Source organism: Apaloderma vittatum, unplaced genomic scaffold, assembly GCF_000703405.1.
Source record: "Apaloderma vittatum isolate BGI_N311 unplaced genomic scaffold, ASM70340v1 scaffold6203, whole genome shotgun sequence".
NCBI lineage: Eukaryota > Metazoa > Chordata > Aves > Trogoniformes > Trogonidae > Apaloderma > Apaloderma vittatum.
Window position 1 is genome coordinate 1,296 of NW_009706296.1, and position 20,188 is coordinate 21,483.

At 37.3% G+C, this 20,188-nt stretch overlaps 1 protein-coding gene across 1 annotated transcript in view; it reads right to left on the reverse strand.

The window, feature by feature from the left end:
• Nucleotides 1-15,793: 15,793 nt before the first annotated feature.
• Nucleotides 15,794-20,188, reverse strand: part of LOC104271133 (mannosyl-oligosaccharide 1,2-alpha-mannosidase IA-like) — a gene marked incomplete at its 3' end in the record, with an annotated part of 33,413 nt that continues 29,018 nt past the window's right edge. Inside the window, exon 3 of the mRNA XM_009865722.1 lies at nt 15,794-15,888. Coding sequence (XP_009864024.1) covers nt 15,794-15,888 — 95 coding nt within the window. The remainder of the gene's footprint in view (nt 15,889-20,188) is intronic.

The window sequence follows — 20,188 nt, forward strand, 5'->3', positions numbered from 1 at the left end:
TGCAAACTTATCGAGGGTGCCCTCCATCCCCTGGTCCAAATCATTAATAAAGATGTTAAACAGGAGCCGCCCCAGTACTGAGCCCTGGGGTCCACCACTCATGACTGGCCACCAACTGGATTTAACTCCGTTGATGACACCTCTTTGGACTCAGTCATCTAACCAGTTTTTCATCCAGCAAAGCATATGCCCATGTCAATCAAAATAAGAATTTTTGGTAACATGTACAATTGTCTTTTGGGTATCAGAGAGACTTTGAACTCAAAAGCCATCAACTAAGCTATTTTTATCTAAATAAATTAAAATAAATAATTTTAATAGAGTAGACAGATTCTATTTCATCACTCTTACCATACTACAAATTCGGGAGTATGAAAGCAACACCCTGGCCCAAGTCAAATTGACTGGAGTAAACAGAAAAGTGGAGATGGTGAAACACTGGAACACGTTGCCCAGAGAGATGGTAAAAGCCCCATCCCTGGAAAAATTCAAGGTCATTTTGGATGGGCCTCTGAGCAACCTGATCTAGTGAAAGATGTCCCTGCTCACTGCAGGGGGGTTGGACTAGATGGCCTTTAAATGTTCCTTTAAACTCAATGCATTGTACGATTCTACGGCTCCCCTTACTCACTCCCATCTCTTTCAGGCAGGCAGATTTCCAAAGGGCGTCTTCAAGGGTCAGCAACTAGAGTTCAAATTGTCTTTTGACGTGTGGGTGAATGTAGGGATGGAATATAAAAGGTCAGGCTCCTGCCTCCTCCCTAGCAGGTGAGCGAGAAGAACCACGTCTCCAATAGCTGCTGTCTCTGTGGACAGCAACAGGTCTTTTTCTAATCATCTGAAGTACCTAAAACACGTTTGAGCAATACATGACTGATTAATTGAAGACCAATCTGGCTCACACACGAAAAGCTATACAATTATGAAGGATCGTAAAAGGAAAAGAGGGAAAAATAAACCAGTTGTTTACTTCAGAGAGGCTTAAGAAATACTGAAACGTAGTCTCCCGTATCAGAGAATCAAATCAAGTACTGATATGGTATAGAAACATAAAAAAAACATATAAAAGTGATGGTGATGTCATGGTTTTGTCCAACTTTTGTTGTCTCTTTCTGTTGTGCTTGAGTGAGGAGAAACAAACATAAGTGATGCTGAGTGTATACAAGGGCTGCTTTGAGAAAACAAGTATTTTGCTGAGTCAAGAAATGTTTATGGAAAAGAGGCCTGGAGAATTCATGAAGCTACTATGTAGGATTAGAATTTGTTCCAGAAGCACTGCAAAAAGCTTGGAGAAGCAGGTGAGGGGAAGGAGGTCTCAGAAATGTACAGGCTGTTAAGTAGAAATGCAAATGTGGGGTGTATGATGTGGCGTAAATATTTATGAACTGGGGAACAAGGGTGCTGAACAACATATGCTATTCACTTATGGAAAGGTTTCCTTGACCTGCATCCAATATCAGCCATCAACTACATTTCAGAAAAGACAGGGATGTGTTTTAGAAAGCTTAAAAACGAGCAACAGGAATTATCAGGAACAGAGAAAGCATTTTTCCAGGGCTGAGGGGAAAAAGAGTGATCTTGTTAATGTATAATAGATTAGACATGGCAACAGTCCTTTTCCAGCGTGTAAAAGGGGAGAAATCTTCCACTGAAACAGTGAAGTATTTAAGCTCCAGGATAGACATCAGAGAAAATAACCCATCCCAAAAAAACTTCCTTGGAAGAGCATGGAATCTCCATGTTGCAGGTCTTGAAGAAATGGTTAGACAAACATCTGTCTGGGATAGCTTAGGCATAGCTTAGGTGTTCAGTATAAGAACGTACGGATTGATGACATGACTTCTGTCCTATTTTCTGTGATTATTTCATTCCTGAAACCTCAAAAAAAATCTGATAAAGTGATACAAAGCTAAATCATACACTCTCGATATATTAAGCTTTTCAAAAAAATAGTAATGAAAATTTTACAGGATCCCCTTCCCGTGCATTATTGCAGTAAACAGGAAGCAAGTAAAGCCCATAAAGTGTCCTTTTCTGATTTTTAAGGTATATGTTATCAAAGCATCCATGGCACATCATTCAGAAGAATCAGTATATCATGCAAAAATTGGACAGTTTAAGACTTCATTAAGTGGAGAAAAAGAAGCAAGTTTGAACCACTGTCCAAACTTTGGTTACTCAAAAGGAGGCTTATGAACTTGCAATGCTCATGAATACCTTAACAACAGGCTAAATATCAAAATGACAGATTTAAGACTTCAAAGACAGGTTCAAAAGCTACTAGCTGTTAAAGCTATGCTGAATAAAACACAGTTAAGCAAAATTCAATTAATTTACAAAACAAATTCTCCGTTGAAGATAGAGAAAATAGTTTATGTATGGCCTCACTAGAGGCTGAGAGACTACACATTCTAATGCCCGTTAGAAAATATTCATTTGAAAAGAATTAAAATCAAGATGATAACATTTTTAAAATCTTCTTTGCTCCAATAGATTTCATTATCTAGAAAATATGCTGTATGACATGAAATGGACAACCTGAAAGGTCAACCAGAAAGACTGTCAGATTTGCTGCACTAACCACTTTTGTTTGCTGGGATGTATTTAAAATACAGAAGCCTCACCAACGCTAAGTATTGAATCATGACATTTACATTAATGGGCCTTTGACAGACTAATACTCAAATTTTTTATACTACACAGAAACCACACAACATGAGCACCATTACAAGATATATAGCATATGGATACCATTAAAGCTCGATTATAATGAATACTTGCTCATTTATTTCTCTAAGCACTACTGCAAGGAATGTAGCAGCAGTTTCATAGATGTCAGCTGGAAATAGTAGCCTTTCATTTAATTTGCTGAAAGATTGTTCCCTCCTATTAACTTCCTCGTAAAGATGTGTCAGTGTTGTAACAATAAAAATGTAATTTTAATGCGAAGTTTAAACCAATGAAGGCAAATTTCTGGAACAAACTGCTTAGCTGGGTCACTAGCCTCTTCATTTCCTTCTCAATAGCTCTCAAACTACCCCACCTTTGTACAAGTCTCATTTCGTCTTTACTCTCTGTTATCTAGATTCCTACAGCGACATCCATGTATATATATAGCATTTACCACGGGGTTTTTTTTAAAGAAAAAAATCAAATATTGTTAAGTCTTTAAATATTACTTGCATTTATACTATATCCTCTAAGCCAGGCCTACTTGGTTGATGTACTATACAGCGAGCAAAGTCTGTTCATCAAAAAGCAGTAAACACAAGGTCATTAATTTTTTTAATGTGAGATTAGAATGAGAACACCACATATTTTGGATATTGGCTAGGAGCATCCACCTAACTCAACACTTAGAAGACTCCATGCCAGCCTAATGGATGAAGAAGTCAGGCTGTGTGTTTTCTGCAACATAAAGACACACTTGTGAGCTCCTTCTCTTCTCTGCCCTTACACAAGTCAGCCTGTAATGAGTTAAAGGTCAGTCAGAGCAGGTCATGACCATGGAAGTATTGCTTGTTGGGCCATTCATTCTTAAAGTTGACTAGCCAGGCATTCTCTCTCTATATATATGGCAATATCGGGGGGGATGGAGGGGGGGAAGCAAAGAGTCAGTCTAGACAGCATCCAATGATCACCATAACACCTCTAGCAAGAGGCACGCTCACCTGAAATGTTCACCCAGCCGAACTCTGATATGATTAATGCCATCATTTGATGTGTACAGGAACACTTGAACACACATACAGGGATTTTAGCAACAACTCATTGCAAATCTCAGCAGAGATCTGCAATCTCAGCAGATAGAGATTCTTTGGTAACCCTTATTTGTCCTGATAGAAGAATTCATCATCTTCTTTTACAGTTTCTTTCTCAATATGAATGTTGTGCTGGCCATCATAGCAGAAACTCAAAAATAGGACAGAGGATGAGCTTTCTAAGTTATATGTACATGCAATTTATAAGCAATTAGGAGATTAAAAATAAAACACTTAAAAAAATTTCTTTGGAAAAAAAGGGGGAAAAAAACCTTGAAAGCCTAACCATTTATTAAAACTCGACAGAAGACTGAAGTTTTGCATTTAACGTTCCATACCTTTTAATACTATAAGGAAAAACCACAGATAGTTACAAAAAGCCTCGAGTCTCATATACATGACTGAATTTGCTTTTGGCAGAACTACTGGACTTCACTAACCATGTCAGTTCTGCAATTATCCATTTTCTCAGCACAGATGAATGAATTACAGCACTGGATATCACTTAAGGTTATATTTTATCCTACATACCTACAAACTAATTCCGTAATACCTACTCTTTGTCAGTTGTAATATCTGGTAGTACATGAAAGCAGGCAATAGAAGCATAGCTGATCTAACTGAAAGTTACAGTGTGATCAAACTGATTTACAGTACTGGAGTGCCTAATCCAACACAATCTTTTCAAAGAATACATAAAACACTTCAAAATGTCTCTTTCTCCAAACAGCTGCATTTCATGTAACCATCCTTATTTTGTCATGCGTGAACCGAGCCTTATTATTGTGAAATTCGAAAAATTGTGTTACATTGGTGAGTGCAAAGAAAACACTTAGCAAATTTAAAAATAAAACAATACCAAAACTTAACAAACTGAAAAAATGGTTTGAAGCAGACAAAAATAATGAAAATATTTGTTCACTACCATGTGATAAATAGAAAGAAAAAAAGCTCAATTTGCTATATTCTTATTAATTTGATTTAAGCTAAAATGAATTGTTCAATATGACTAATGCAATAAACTGCATTGCTGCCTATTTCCTATTTTGAAATACAAGCTAATTTATTCGATTTTTTTTTCTTATATGGAGAACAAAATGGAATAGTTCTGGACCCTAAAAACACTGATATGACACTGGCTGTGAAATACAAATTAGAAGGCGGTGTAAGATGATGAAAACCATCACGCAGTACTAACAGACATTAATGTCAACCAGCAAACTTTAGACAATTTTCAAGTTTCATATTTTGCATTTGAGGTTTTTTGGGGTGTTTTGGAGTTTTTTCCCCCTGTATCCAGGAGCTATGCATAAAGAAAGTCTGGTATGAGATCTGCCTGAGTCTTGTTCTCTACCACTAAACCAACAGAATTTCCTAGTAGGTCCTTTATACAATCCCAAGACTTTTATCTGATTAGACCTTCCCTTCCCCCCAATACCTTATATATTTTATTGTCATTATGGAAATCAAATCTTTTCATTTCTATTTAAATTCTTTTATTTGGCCAACTCTCTGCTTACCTTGAGCTGGATCCAAGAAAAGAAAGCTTTGCTTTACTTCAGGTATCTAAGACCAGGTTTGTGATCCCCACATGTCCTGAGAACAAGTAGGTCAAGGGTCCTGAGCAAATACATACTTTCAGGCACTTTTGTGTTTAACCATAAACCACAGCACAGCAAGTGGAGAAGACCTGGAGAACATTTTAGAAGCTCACTCCTGAGCTGAACTAACCTGCTAATGAAGACATCCACAGCGATTCCTTGATCTTAATTATTCACAAGCCCTTAAGCCATAATACACCCATCCATCCCAGTAACAGGTGATTTAAACTCTATAGCTAATGCTTTCTTTTTAAGGAAGCAGTAAACCGAGGAGATAAAGCACATGTCCAAGACATCAGTTCACTTATCCTCCAGCTGAGGAGGTTCAAACCTATACCAAAAATTCCTGGAGAACATTGTAAGTACTAACCAAGAAGCTGTTTTTGCAAAGGCTGTCCATCTTTTAAAAAACCTGCTGAAATACATGTCACAAAACTACCCAAAGGACAGATTCACTGGGCTGAAAACTCCTGTCTTTTGGTCTCCCAGAACACCTTTTCTAATGCACTCCTAATGAACACTTAAATAACAACAACAACAAAAATCCCTAAAACAAGACATGAAAAACACCCCGAAGTCTTAAAGAGTTCTTTTAACTATCTGTTCACTCATGGTGCAAAAATACTGAATACGTACATCTGTTTTCACAGTTTGATGTACATAGATGCTTTGCGCTTTTTCCCTTTCAGTTGCTAAAAATAATACTATAGATGAACCTTACTGACAAGACTACAATACTTCGTTCACCAGTGTAGGATTCTAGGAGATCGAATTTGATAGTAGCAAATGTATAGAGCATTTTCTCTTATCAATTCTACTGCTAGGATCCTCGTTCTAGTTTTTGTTCAGTAGCATTTGATTTCCTAACAGATGATGAGGTGATCCAAAATAACCTTCACACCTCATAAAGAAGGCAAGAAGGGAACAAATGCTCCCCCACTCAGGTCACCTTGTCATGTTAATTCAATACACTGAGGCAATTTCTATTTTCCCTTTGTGTTTTTGAAAAACATTTATGGGTAGGTTATGAAAAATGCAAACTAATACGACCATTACAGTAATTGCATTGTTTAGGTTTATTAATTTGTCACAATCAAGTCAATAAGAGTTTTAGTAACACCATTATATTACTTGATTAGTTTTGAAAGTGATTATCCTAAGAACTCTATTTAATTGGAAACATCTCAATTTACAGGGTACATTAGATTCTCAGTAGCATTTTAAGATTATTCAACATATGCAGGCCAATTACCAGTAATCACCGTGCCATATAACTGCTTCATAAGAAACTTAGTACAACACTGGAAAAAAATAGAAGGTTCTAAAAAATACAACTGAACTTCAGTCCTGAAAGGTACAACTGAACTCCAGTTCACATTACCATAGTAAAAGGCCGTATCCAACATCTAAATTGTTAAACATTCTGAAATGGAAAAGATTATAAAAATTTGAGCAAAGATTAAAGAACAGTTGTCTACCTTAAAACAGATGATGATAATTTGTGAGGACTGCACTCACGCCCAGCTGCACATTAATTACCAGATTAGAAAGCTATAATTAATTTTCTTAATATCACTACACTGCTTTTCTTCCTTGAGTTAATAAAAACAGATTGCAATCAATCTTTGCTAATTCATGGTGCAGAACAGAACTGCTGTAGCTATTTCCATATCCGAAAAGCACCGCATGCATAGTTCTTGGTGTAATACTCTGCCTAGAAGCTGTATCTTCTGACATTTTAATAAAGTGTTGTAATAACGCAAATGAATTATAAATTATAATTTGGCTTTATATACTTAGTAGAAAAACTACATAAGCTTAAAAATGAATTTTTAAAGAATCTTCTTAATGACAAAATTCAGAAGTGGATAGTATTTCAACATATTTTCAACTAGAAGAGAGACTTTACTTGTAGTTGCATTGTTGAAAGACTTCACTGCTGAGACTTTTTTAATTAAAAGTCCATTAAAAATCCTCCATATCTGCCTCACTTTCACAGAGCACAAACTGCAAGAAATTTAAAGAACTAGTAAAGAAAACAACTTTATAATAGAGATATAGACTAAAGTTCATCAGAGTTCTGATCAAGAGCAATCAGTTACAAATACTGCAAAAATAATTAATGGAGCATTCAAACAGCATATACTTTCCTGTGTCCATATCTGTACTAGTATCGGTGTTTTTGTAAGATGGAAAGGGTTATTCAAGGGTTCTTGTGTGAAGAAAGGGGAACCAACTAAAATCAAGGGGCCTTTCTTCATTTTCCATTTATTCCTGAAAGACATTTTACTTCTCCAACCTCATTGATACTTAAAAATATTTTTTTTCTCTCCTTATTTCTCACCTCTTTTAAAGACTAGAATGAGTGTAGGAATATGAGAATTATGACATCATGGCTTCCAAAGAGCAATAACCTATTTTATTCTGCAAATAATAACATATTTTATTCTGCAAATTGTTATGTTAGGTGTCAGGAAAGGGAAGACTGAATATTCAACAGCAAATGAAGGCTGAAAATGTTCCGAGTTGTTTTTTAACATTTCTAACGTCTTCCAGGAGATGGCAAAAAACAAGTAATTCTGCATTTGAGAGAAATTGCAGATAAGAAAATGAATTTTTAAGGAATACACAGCCTTCAACAGCAAAGCAAATCATTTTTTTTTAAATTTCCTTTCTCCCAAACTTCCCTAAAGTAGCCCAATTTGCCTTACACAGCTAAATTTATAGCTCTTGATTTACAGAAAACATACAACTAAAAGGCACTAGATGATCTCAGAAGCTTGTAATAAAAACTTTCAACGTGGATTAAGGATGCTGAAGAGGCACTACAAGAACCAACATAGCTATTTTCCAACCAAAACCAGCACCATTGCATTGGCTAAAACTTAGATAATGGAAAGTAACAAGGACAGCACTACAGGTGTCTGTAATCTGAGATTATTGTCTAAACCCAAGCATGTGTTCTTTATTCACCTGGATGCATAAAACTGGTCATAAACCTCAGAAAATCCAACTAATGATCAGCAATTATGCAAGCAAAGAAGGCAAGAACCATTCCATAATTTTAAGATTCCTGAAATGAAACTCCTTGGGCAACGAAGCTGGCAAAGGGTCTGGAGAACAAGTTTTATGAGGAGTAGCTGAGGGCACTGGGGTTGTTCAGCCTGGATAAAAGGAGGCTGAGAGGAGACCTTATTGCCCTCTGCAACTGCCTGACAGGAGGTTGCAGTGAGGTGGGTGTTGGTCTCTTCTTCTGAGTTACTAGCAATAGGACAAGAGAAAATAGGCTCAAGTTGCACATGGGGAGGATTGGGTTGGATATTAGGAAAAATTCCTTTACTGAAAGAGTGGTGAAGCACTGGAACAGGCTGCCCAGGGCAGCGATGGAGTCACTATGCCTGGAGGTGTTCAAAAAAAGTGTAGATGTGGCACTTTGGGACATGGTTAAGTGGTCATGGTGGTGTTGGGTTGATAGGTAGACTTGATGATCTTAGAGGTCTTTTTCAACCTTAATGATTCTATGATTTTATGATTCCTCAAATCTTACCAAACAGGAAACTTAACTGAACAATTAAGAAATAATACACTTTAGTTTCTGTTAAAATCTAAAGCTAAAAATCAATCTGCATGAATGTTCTTATTGTTGTCATAAAATGAACTGATTTCTACAGAAATAGAGAACGTATTTTATGCTGGTTTGTTATGTTAAGGTCATTCTAAAAGATTAAATGGAAAACTGCACTGATGTATGCATGAAAATGGATATGCCATGAATTTCAGAAGAACAAAAGATGTCATAGGTAGTTATGACTAGTCAGCTTAAAACTAAACATGCTTATAAAAATGGCATTAAAACACCTGTCAGCACTGGTATAATGAAACTGAAAACCACAAAATTCAAGTTTCATAGAATTAATAGGATTATGAAGTACTATATAGAGAAGTTCAAAATTCAGATAAGTGAAACAGTTATTTGAGATACACGATGCATCTGAACCGCATCTGAACAGGTAGAGTCCAGCTGTCAAGTTATTGCTGCTAGGAGCAGCAATGAGAAACCACATAAGGATGAACAAACATTTACATATATATATACACACATACATGTGCATGTATGTGTGTGTGCATATCTACAATGAAAGATACATTAAAAGGTTAAGGTACTTAGAGAAGTATTAAAGAGAAAAAAATCTTTTTATTGAGAACAAAGATTAGTATTCTATGAAGAGACCCACAGAATCTGCTCTCAATAATGACTTCTGAAAAAAAGTAGTTAGCAACTCTCCTTCTCAGACATTATTTTAGGACAATAAGAATACAAATATTAGTCGCCTGTTCAAACTGGTGCTTATTTTAGAATCTAAAATAGTCCTTACTTTTGATGCTAGTTAAGAATCTTGTTACCACAATCTTGTAATGTTGAACAGATATCATACTGTTATGCATATTATTACTAACAATTTAGTCAGACAGTCAAAGTGTAGTGCTTGGCAGATCTCAATCTCTATTATCCACCACATCATAAAGATGCTTAAACTAGAGTAGGAAAAAAAAACAACCACCACCTCTGCATTTTGAAATCACTACTTTGAAGAATTACATGTTTCATTTTAGAATTTATCCAGGTAGAAGTATTAAAACAATCTGAGCTAAATACACAAGCAAAACACTTTCTAAATGCCCCCTCTCCTCTTGTCATGGCCATTTAAGGAGTTCCCTAATGAACTATGGAGAGGTGGATTTTGCGGGGAAAATCCCACACACGTAAATGCATTGTGTCAAATACACGAAGCGAATAATTTGTGTCTTCATAATTTGCCATTTGGAAAATTCTTAGGAGAAGCAATCCTAAAGCAACTATCATTTTTAGATGAAGCGTTTCCCTGAGGTGACTTGAATTCTGGTGGAAGTGACTGAGAAGTGCTCATGCTCATTTTGTTTATTTAATGAAACATGAAGTCTGCACAAATTGATTTCCTTCCCTCTGAAGGAAGCCTCTTCCAACAGTCACATTTTGTCTATTATAAGACTGTAATTTACTGGACACAGATCAAAATTAGGACATACATGATACAAGCAATTGGAAGAGAAATGATCTTTAACCAGTGCGAAGATTAATGTGACTACATTCAGGTGTCAGAGTTCCAGCACAGTCAATATCGTCAAGGAAGAGCAGCAGAGCAGGCCAGGCATGTGGCATTTATTTCAGGGCAAGGCAACTGCTCCTCAAGCTACTCCGTAGTGCCGGCCTCCCCAACAACCCTAACAGGAGCGAGTTCCTGCAGCACTGGGAAAATACACAAACGTGTCTCATCTTGAGCTGAGTGTCATCCTACATTCCACCCCAACTCAAATATATTTGTCAGCTCAGTGCTACCAGAGAGACTCAGGGGCTCCCTTGCTCCTCCCAAGCAGCAGGATAACTCATGATTATCAAGGTGACAGCAGCAGTTACGCAGCTAAAGCAGGAACACAAGCAACACCAACAGCTATGTACTAACCTATAAAACCCTATTTTCAAAACAATGCAAATAGTAACCTTCTCATTCTGGCTCAAATCCGTCCCCCTTTCCAGTGCAGGAAAATTTCCTATCTTTTTTATAAATAACACACCAAAAAAAAGCCGCTTCCCATTTTTTTTTTTTTTTTTAACCATCAAGACAAAAAATTATGATAGCTGGGGAAATTTTTGGTACTCGAAAGGGAGTGTCTGCTGTGGGGGGAGTCAAAATCCATGAAATGAAGCGTAAGACCCTCCTGTGGCCAGCTGGCTTCTCTGGGACTGTCTGGCACAAGGTTTGTTTGGTTTTGTAGACAAACACTACCTATTAGCACCACAGAGATCTATAAAGTGTTTGCAACCATACGCTTATGCTGAGAAATGACATTACTAACACTCACATAGGGTTTTACACAGATAAGTAGTATGATAATTATGAACTTGTAAGCATTTATACTCATTTTACAGTGCACTGAAGAACTGTGGGGAAAGAGTTAGTGTTTAAACTCAGAATTTGGGACTAGAATCTCTTTTCTTTGGCCAGAAGGAAAGCACTTGAACTGAGAAAGATATTTTGCAGTAGCAATAATAGCTCCCAAATCCTTCCCATGTTATTGCCAGAGGGCAGCCTCCCACACGAATTCAGTGTTACAATGCTGAATTGAAGCTGCTGTGTGAATAATATAGCTTAACATTATGGGCTATCACAAAAATTAATATTTTTCTTGGTTCTTTTTTTGCCTCCTTGCCAAACAGATATGTTCCTTGAACTATCTCATGGCATTTTGCTGCTATTTTCATAATAAGATTTTTTGCACTGCTCAATGGCAAATCAGACACTACCACATGTCAAAAGTATCTATCCTGAAAACTGCACTGACATGTACTGATGTCTACAATCAGAAAATCTGAAGTTTAATAACACTCCCAGACACATTTTTTAAATTTTATGTGTGGCCATGGAAGAATTATGGAAACTTGGAGGAAAAAAGAAAGCTGTTGTGTTTTTTTTAATGAAATACAATTTTATAAAAGTCCATTTGATTCTTACCGAATATAAAGCATGAATCATGCAATGCAGAACTGACTATTCAGATGAGGCAAAGACATGACAAGCACTGTGGCGTTCTAATATGCTCTAAAGCAATAAAATTGCTAATCAAATGAAATATTACATGGTGATACCAAAACTATTTTTTTCAAGTTTATTTTGCAACCAGTACTGATTTAAGAAACGTAAACTTGTTTAGGGATCATGTAATGAACCAGGGGGTTAACCAGCACATGAAACGACAGTGCTGAGAAAATGTACCCTTAGCTGAAATCAACGTCACTAGTTATAAATTAGGATGGAATTTATTTCCTCAACTCAAAACATAACTTCTTTCAATTATTTCCCTGTGGTCTTCTTTAGTCAATGGAAAGAGATGAGCATCTCTAGAAGGCAAGTCATTCTATGCCAAAACATATCTTTAACACCAGAAAAGTAATTTTTAGATAGGTAAAGTTCAGCTAGGATTTATCTCTTTGCATCTAGTGCTAATACAAATCCACACTGTGATCCAAATGCCTGAAGGAAAAAGTCTGGTTTCAATTGGTCTGTTTTGCTTTGGGGGAAATCTCAGTCTTTAACTCAACATCCAAATCCTTTTTGTTACAATTACCACTTTAATTTATTACATTAGTAGAGCATTTGCCAAAACCACACACACACAAAGCCTTTATTGAGTGTGCAAACTAGACTACATTTAGCTTTTTTTTATAATTATTTTAGGTAGTGTTAATATCTTCCTCTAAAATTATGCCTAAGGTAGACAGAAGGGATAAAATTAAAGATTCCATCTAAACACAGCTTCTGCATGGTCCTGCAACGACAAACAGTGCACACAATTTCAGTTTTTCCTCTTTAAAAAACAGGGTTTTTTTGCCAAAAATAGTAAAATATGAAGAATAAGTAGGCTTTTTTTTTTTTTTGGTAATTTAATTTAGACAGTAGAGTTAATAGCACAAACCAGAAAATTAAAATTAGCCATCCTGATTGAATCTCTGGAAGGAAGTACTTGTTGAGTCACTAGGACAAGTAAAAGCATGAATTACCAGTTCTGTTAAAAAACAAGGTATCATACAAACAACTTGATGCCTAGGAAAATTTTGCAAGACAATCACATTTCAGTGTCCAAAATGGTTTACTGAATTTATATGTTTGGATTCTGTCTCCTCTGTATTTTCAAGCTTTCTCAATGCATTAAGATTCCTTTTAAAACTATAAGGGAATACACTCTTAAGTGCATTGATTATCTTTTCTTAGGAATACTAGACTTTTTCTAATGAGGTAGTATACTACAGACATTTTGAAGGCCACCTACTGCTCAAGTGATTTAGGCATATGAGATCTCAAACATGTTTTCATTTTGAAAATTACTTCAAAACTTTAAAATATTTTCAAGCAAGTTCTGCTGTTTATCAGTCACATTTCCTCCTAGATGGAAAGTGCTCAGATTCTGAGGTTATGCAAATAAGCAAGTAAGCTGTAAAAGGAATGCCAAATTTGGCAGTATAAACAAAGTGAGAAACAGGTGCTGAAAATGAACTTAAGATACAGAGCAATATCAAGAACATTAGAAATATGGAAATGCAACTGAACCATTTAGAAAGAGAAAAGGAAATCCCAGTATAAACTATCAGTCTAATTACTTAAAAAGTACTTCAGAGACAGAAATAAAATTTTACAAAAAAACACACGAATTGGCTAAGAATTTTAGCTGAGGAATAGTACAGTAACGTTTTTAATATATTTGATAAGAAGACAGAAATTGTCCCATGGCAATTAAGTCGTGAGGAAAGAAGCAGGATGAAGAAAAACAATGGAGAAGAGAAAGGGCAAAGGAGTTCAGTTGGATGTAAGGCCTTTGGTATGTAAGGACACACTCGGACAAAAGCACATATATAAGTTTACAAAGTGCGGCATGCAAGGAGAGAGCAAGTCTGGCTATGATGGTGCAGGATGAGCAGAGAAAACAAACTATTTTGTGAAGAACATTTGCATAGTGCAACAAATATGCAGCTCATCTGTTAATCCAGAAATAGTAATTTAAAAATAAGAACTGACAACCACAATCTATTGTGAGTGTTCTCCAGTTTGAAGCATAAATCAAAATAAAATCAAATAAAATACTAATCAGAAATGAGGCGTATTAGATCTGTAATATATGCAGGCTTCAGTGGCTTAGCATTTCCTAAGCCTGGATGACAGCGTATTTGTTTACGCACAGTATTATGGAAGAGTCATCTACTGAAGGTCAAATCTAGACAGATGTGCAAGGATTTAGAATGAATAACCAAGAACTCAGCATTTAATGTAACTTTTTCTGCCGTAGCAAAGGAAGTTATCTCAGCAGAGATCCTCTTCCACTTTAGTGGCAGATAAGAAATGAATCCCTTTTGCATCACTACCTTGTAGCATCTGGCCGACATCTGTACTGCATCACAGCAGTCAGTGTGAGAACAAAACCATAAAGATCCACTACAGAATTTGAATTACTTGCAAAAAACATTGATATATTTTGTAGGTAAGCAAGGATTTAGATAAGGGCTACTTATAAGACAAGTTTTTAGCTTAAATACCTTAAACATGTTTATATCTGCTATGTAGAATAAGGTACTGCTGTGTTCCAATTACAAATGTATGCTAGGGTGTCGTACTCAGTATTTATAACAGCTTAAAACCAAGTATCCAACAGACCTCAAGCCATTGTGCTTCTGAACTTTTTGCAGAACTCATTAAAGTCTGTTGGGAAGAAATCATTATCATATATGTAAGTAACCAGTCAAAGTCCAAGGATCATCATGGAGTAGCAGGTAACCAGCCCCTTCATCAATGAGAAAGTTCAGGAGGCACTAACTCCCTCCCGCTCCTGCTCACTGATGTGCTTTTTGCCTTCTGTCTCACCTCTGTTTGAAGGATGAAGATAAGCCTGTCTGAGCTGACATACCAGGGGTTTCTGTAAGACTGGCTCCGAGCAGTTTACTGGGCAGCAAAGACAGCCAACCAAACAAGGATGCCAATGTCCATCTAGCTTGGGGGTAAAGGTGTACCCACAAGTGCAGATCAAGCAAAGAACAGTGAAAGATTCTGACCATCAAAGAGGAAATCGCGCAGAAGAACCACACCACAACACGAACACACGCACATGTGAATTGCTCCTTGATTCACCTTCTCATGATGGGTGGTGCTGGGATTTATTCACAGTATAAAGAAAGCTGATGTGTCCTTACCAATACACAAATATACCCCACCAGTGTAACTTTCACTATTCTTCCTCAGGCAGTGCAAAGAAAACATGTTCTTTACCAGTGCAGTTATCACTGCTAGCAAGCCAAGGAATTGCTGACATCTGCCTGGAGTCAGGTCAGCTGCCTTCAAAGCACAACTGGCTAAAAGTGAAACCACTCCTTGGGAGAGGGTGTAAAACAGGGAGCCACTTGGACCAGATATCACTCTCGTTTCCTGATAAACTGCAGAAGGATATGCTGATACTACATTTGAGAACAGGTGAAAATAAGAGTATGAAGTGGCTGGAAACCTTACCTTTTCAGAGTAGCATGTCCTTTTGTTTTTACCCTACTTATAACACCCCTAAAAGCAATACAGGACTCTGGAAAAAGTGAGGAGCAACACAGTAAGTGACAAAAAAGATGACTTATTCACCTTATTCTGAGGTAAAGAGATGCATTTCTGTATGCATTCTTGTATGTGCAAAGTATATCTGCTTAAATTTCCTAATGTACATTGTAGAAGCAAGGATCTTAGGTCAACTTTTACCTTGCTGGAAAGACAAAAGCTGTGAAGCAATTGTAATAGTTCTATGGCGAAGATAGTTTCAACATAATTTTTTTTATATGCTCCAGCCACCAAAAAGCAGTTGTTTTACCTCTTAATGTTAAGCAGCGCCCAAGGTATCCCAGTGGGAGTGTTGAAAGCAGGTAGCAATTTCTCTCCAAGCTCTACTGCCTTCTTTCGGAAAACCTGGAAGTTAAGAAGAAACGAAGTGTTGGAAAATGCATTGTTGCTCCTGCTACATTAATTTAGACATTGTTATCGAGTGTATGGCACATCTCAGCACACTGAGGCATCCCTGATTCTTTGGAGTGACGTCAAAGGACCAAAACAGCACAACCCATTTCCCATCACACGTGAGATGAATGAGAGAAGTTGCACAACAGGATCACGCTGTGATGATGCCCAGATGCCCCCTGTCTGGCACGAGCAGCATCAAGCCAGAGACACTGGCACGACCAGTCCTTCTCCAGTTCGCGCAGAGCTGGTCGTTCTCTCCCCACCACGCCTGCCAGGTCCTCTGGGGTCAGGGATGGGGGGGCCATGAGCTGAGCACACTTAGATGGATCCAAGCTGGCTCGCAGGCAGCTCCTTGCCCTGTCTTGACACTTGCTCGCAGAGAGGTGGAGTTGGGGTGATGTTGCCACAGTCATCCCCCTCCTTGGCTCTGCATGAGGTTTATTAACAGTGGCTCAGCGCACTGTGAGAATCCACTGGGGGAACAGGATTGGCCTGTACCTGCTGTGCTGCAATTGTGCTGGATGGGCAATCTGTGGCAAAAACAATGCTGCCCCCTCCCCCTCAAAAAAAAAAAAAAAGACATACGTATTTTTGCAGCACCAACAGTTTTATGCATTTGTTGTCGTATACTCAGTGTCAATGCCACGATTAATCCACTGAGATTTAACTGATCTTTAGCATCTAAAGAGTTTCAGCTTTCATCTTAAGCAGCGGCAAGACCCCAAATGATTAACATATGCCCACAAGAATGACAAACATCAGGAACTTTTATGTCCAGAGTAAAAGTTACAAAGGCAGTACAAAGAGGATTTTGCACTTTTTCAGCTGCCAGCTCAGGTTACACTAACCTGACTTCTTGAGCACTGAGTGCTCTAGTAAGAGTTTTTAATTAGAAGCAATATTGTTCCAACTTAAATATAGAAACCTATTTAGTGATTTCAATATGTGGATGTTTGAGGCCTATTTGCTTGGAATTACACTGGGATCTTGCGCAACACTGAAAGGGATTATCCCAGGTGTAGTAGCCAAAATAGCAAAGTCACCTTCATCTTTCTAATAAGGGCTTCTCTCAATTCTTTCCCCTCCCCCGACATATTTATGATGAATTTTTGTTTATTTATGTATTAGAAATCAACTTGTACATCTGATGCATCTCACTGTATGACCGAGTACAGTACAGCAAATTTTCAGAGAGGGAAAAAAATGCATATATGTTTATGCGAATAGATAAAGACATTTGCTGGTTAAAACAAGGTAATGAAGAAATTTCACACAAATAAAATCTGACTTTCTAAACAGCACTTTGAGGAAAGGATTTTATTATTGAAAAACAGGTGATCAGGAAAGAACATAAAACTCTGGGATAATCACATCACCATAAAGAAGCTCCAGACTACCCCACAGTCTCCTCACATGGCACGGATCTTAAGACTTCTGTGACAACAGTCCAAAATTTAGAATTGCAATACAAGATATTTTGAAGGAGGTTAAGTAATATGAAACCAAATTATGGCTGGAAGTCAGAAAACGTTTCTGAGTGGATTGCATGTGAGTACTGGGAGAAACTTGAAGGAAGGCAGCAGGAAAAAAAAAATTGCCTGGAAATCCCTCCATAATCAATATTTCTGACCTCCTGGTTTACTGATTGTATAGATTCTGCTGAGAGTTAGTGATGGATCTGTGATTTTCATCCAGCACATAATTCAGTCTCCCCAAGGGTTTAAAAACATTGAGGGACATTCAGAAACAGTGCAGAACATAATTAACTCTTAGTGGATTTCCTTGAGAGGAGCCAGCGACGGTAACCTCACGAGGACCACACAGGCTTTCCTCTTGTTACACTACGCAGTCACATTTTTTCACTTTCGTCTGTTGAACCCAAACCTATGCATCTCTGCCTCTGCCCTGAAGCACTAAAGTATTAACGGGAGAGTGGTTACCATGTCCCTCCCAAGCAATGGGCAAGAATGACAAGACTCTAACAATACTCTGAATGGCTGAACACAGTAAATAGCAGTTTCACACAGCAAAACTATGCTCTTTCACCAAAGGTGAAAGCATGAAGATATAAAGGAACCACTTTAATTTTCAGTTCGCTACTTTAATATTTAAAATAATAATAATAATACGAAAAGCAGGTGGTGTAATTACTACACATCATCCACAAAGTTTACTGTGTTTTTCGTTTGCAGAAATTTCTGTTGTAGAATACATAAATACTATACAGGATAAGATTTTTTTGGATCACAGAAGTAATAGAAAGTTCTAGTTAATATCTCAATTGCTGACATGAATTTCAATTTTTTGTCAAGACCTAAACTCTCCTCATTATCACTCAGTAAGGTCATTTTTCGATAAGCAAAGAATAGGACAGCCATTACTGAGATGAACACAGTAAAGTCAAAAAATGACAGCGCACAAAAATGAGAGACATTATGTATAATAAAGGAAAAGACTTGCAGAAAAAATTCCCATCTGAGTGGTTATCCCGAGAGGCACGAGGACTTTTCCTGGCCTCTCCTCATGGCTGCTCAGTCAGCAGTACCAAAAGCTCACTTACACAAAGTATTCCCATCTGGACCAGACCTGGCAGAAGCTGTCCCAATCCCACGCCTGCATCCACCTTCCATCCCACACTTAGTTCTCACGGTTTAAATATTTACCTGCAAGTCTATAAGTCTACAAACCACTCTCAAGACCTCCAGGACTTGCTCCACTGCTCCGTCATGTCTAGACTGCACATTTTTAAAGGAAGAGGGACTGCGGAATTTTTTACCTGAATTATCAGGTGTCTCTTCATCAAGAGATGCAACGAGTAAGTCACACTCTCAACAAGTCATTCCTTCTTTTAAATTGAGGATTCAGAGGAAAGTACTATACCTACCTTTTAAAAAACAACCAAACCACACAAATTGCACTGACATTTAAATCAGCTAGATACTGTACTACAACATAGAAATTTATTCTAAGTGAAGCGCTGTGATTCAGGAAAGAAAATGGTAATTGAAATCAGTCAGAAATACATGATCAGTGTGTAACACTATAAAGTTAGGTAGGATATTAAATGCTTTATCAAGCATTTCTCTCTAATCTAATTTTTGCCAGAAGACAGATTTTGAATGTCAGATAATCTGTCTCTTTAAACTCAAAGTATTATTAACATTTTTCAAAAGGTTTATGAGAGATTTCTAACAACCTTGTGTGATATTGATTCGCACTATGTGAAGGTCCTATGTAAGAATAACTCCTCCATGGATCAAGTACACAAACTTCTCCACACTCTGCAGTCCTACTCATAATTAAAATTAGCACTAAAGCAGATTAGATAGTTACAATAGTCACATAATAGAGATTATACAGAAGTTACTACATTTTCTATTGACAATTCTGTTTATATTAGTAGGCTGGGAATTGTTAGTTAAAATAAGCTCAATGCTTAGTAAAGAAGCACCTTTGTTGTCCTTTGAGTGTTGTCCACGATCTCAAGTGCGTTACAAACACAAAAGTCACTCCAAACCATCACCACTATTTCAAGCCAGCAATTCTTTGAACATTTAAGTAAGCAGTGATATGGAAACAAGAAATCCACCTCACCGCTGCACACACTCAGCTCTCCTATTATTTTCTGTTGTTCCACAGGCAACACACATAGCAAGCCAGGAAGCCAAACATTTTCTGACTCCATTACACTCTTAATTATTTTTTAAATACATAGACATGTAAGTATTTTTGATCTGCATAGGAGAGAACAAACTAACTCAGGAACTTCCAGATTGTTAAGAGGTCATACAGTTGCAAGAAAAAGTATGTGAACCTTCTGGAATTTCATGGTGTTCTGCACTAATTTGTCATAAAATGTGATCTAACCATCATCTAAGCCAAGAGTATTGACAAATATAATGTACCTAAAATAACCCAAAAGCAATTCTGATCCTCCATGACTTTATTGAATACACTCATTCAACATTCAAAATGCTAGTAGAAAAATAAGTGAACCCTTGGAATCAATAACTGGTTGACCCCTCCCTTGGCAGCAATAACCTCAACCAGGTGCTTCCTGTAGCTGTGGATCAGAGCTGCACATCGTTCAGGAGGGATTTTAGCCCATTCTTCCTGGCAGAACTGCTTTAGCTCTCTCATATTCTTTGGAAGTCTCATGTGTATGGCTCTCTTCAAGTCATTTCAGAGCATCTCTGTTGGGTTGAGGTCTGGACTCTGACTTGGCCACTCCAAAAGGCAGTTTTTGTTT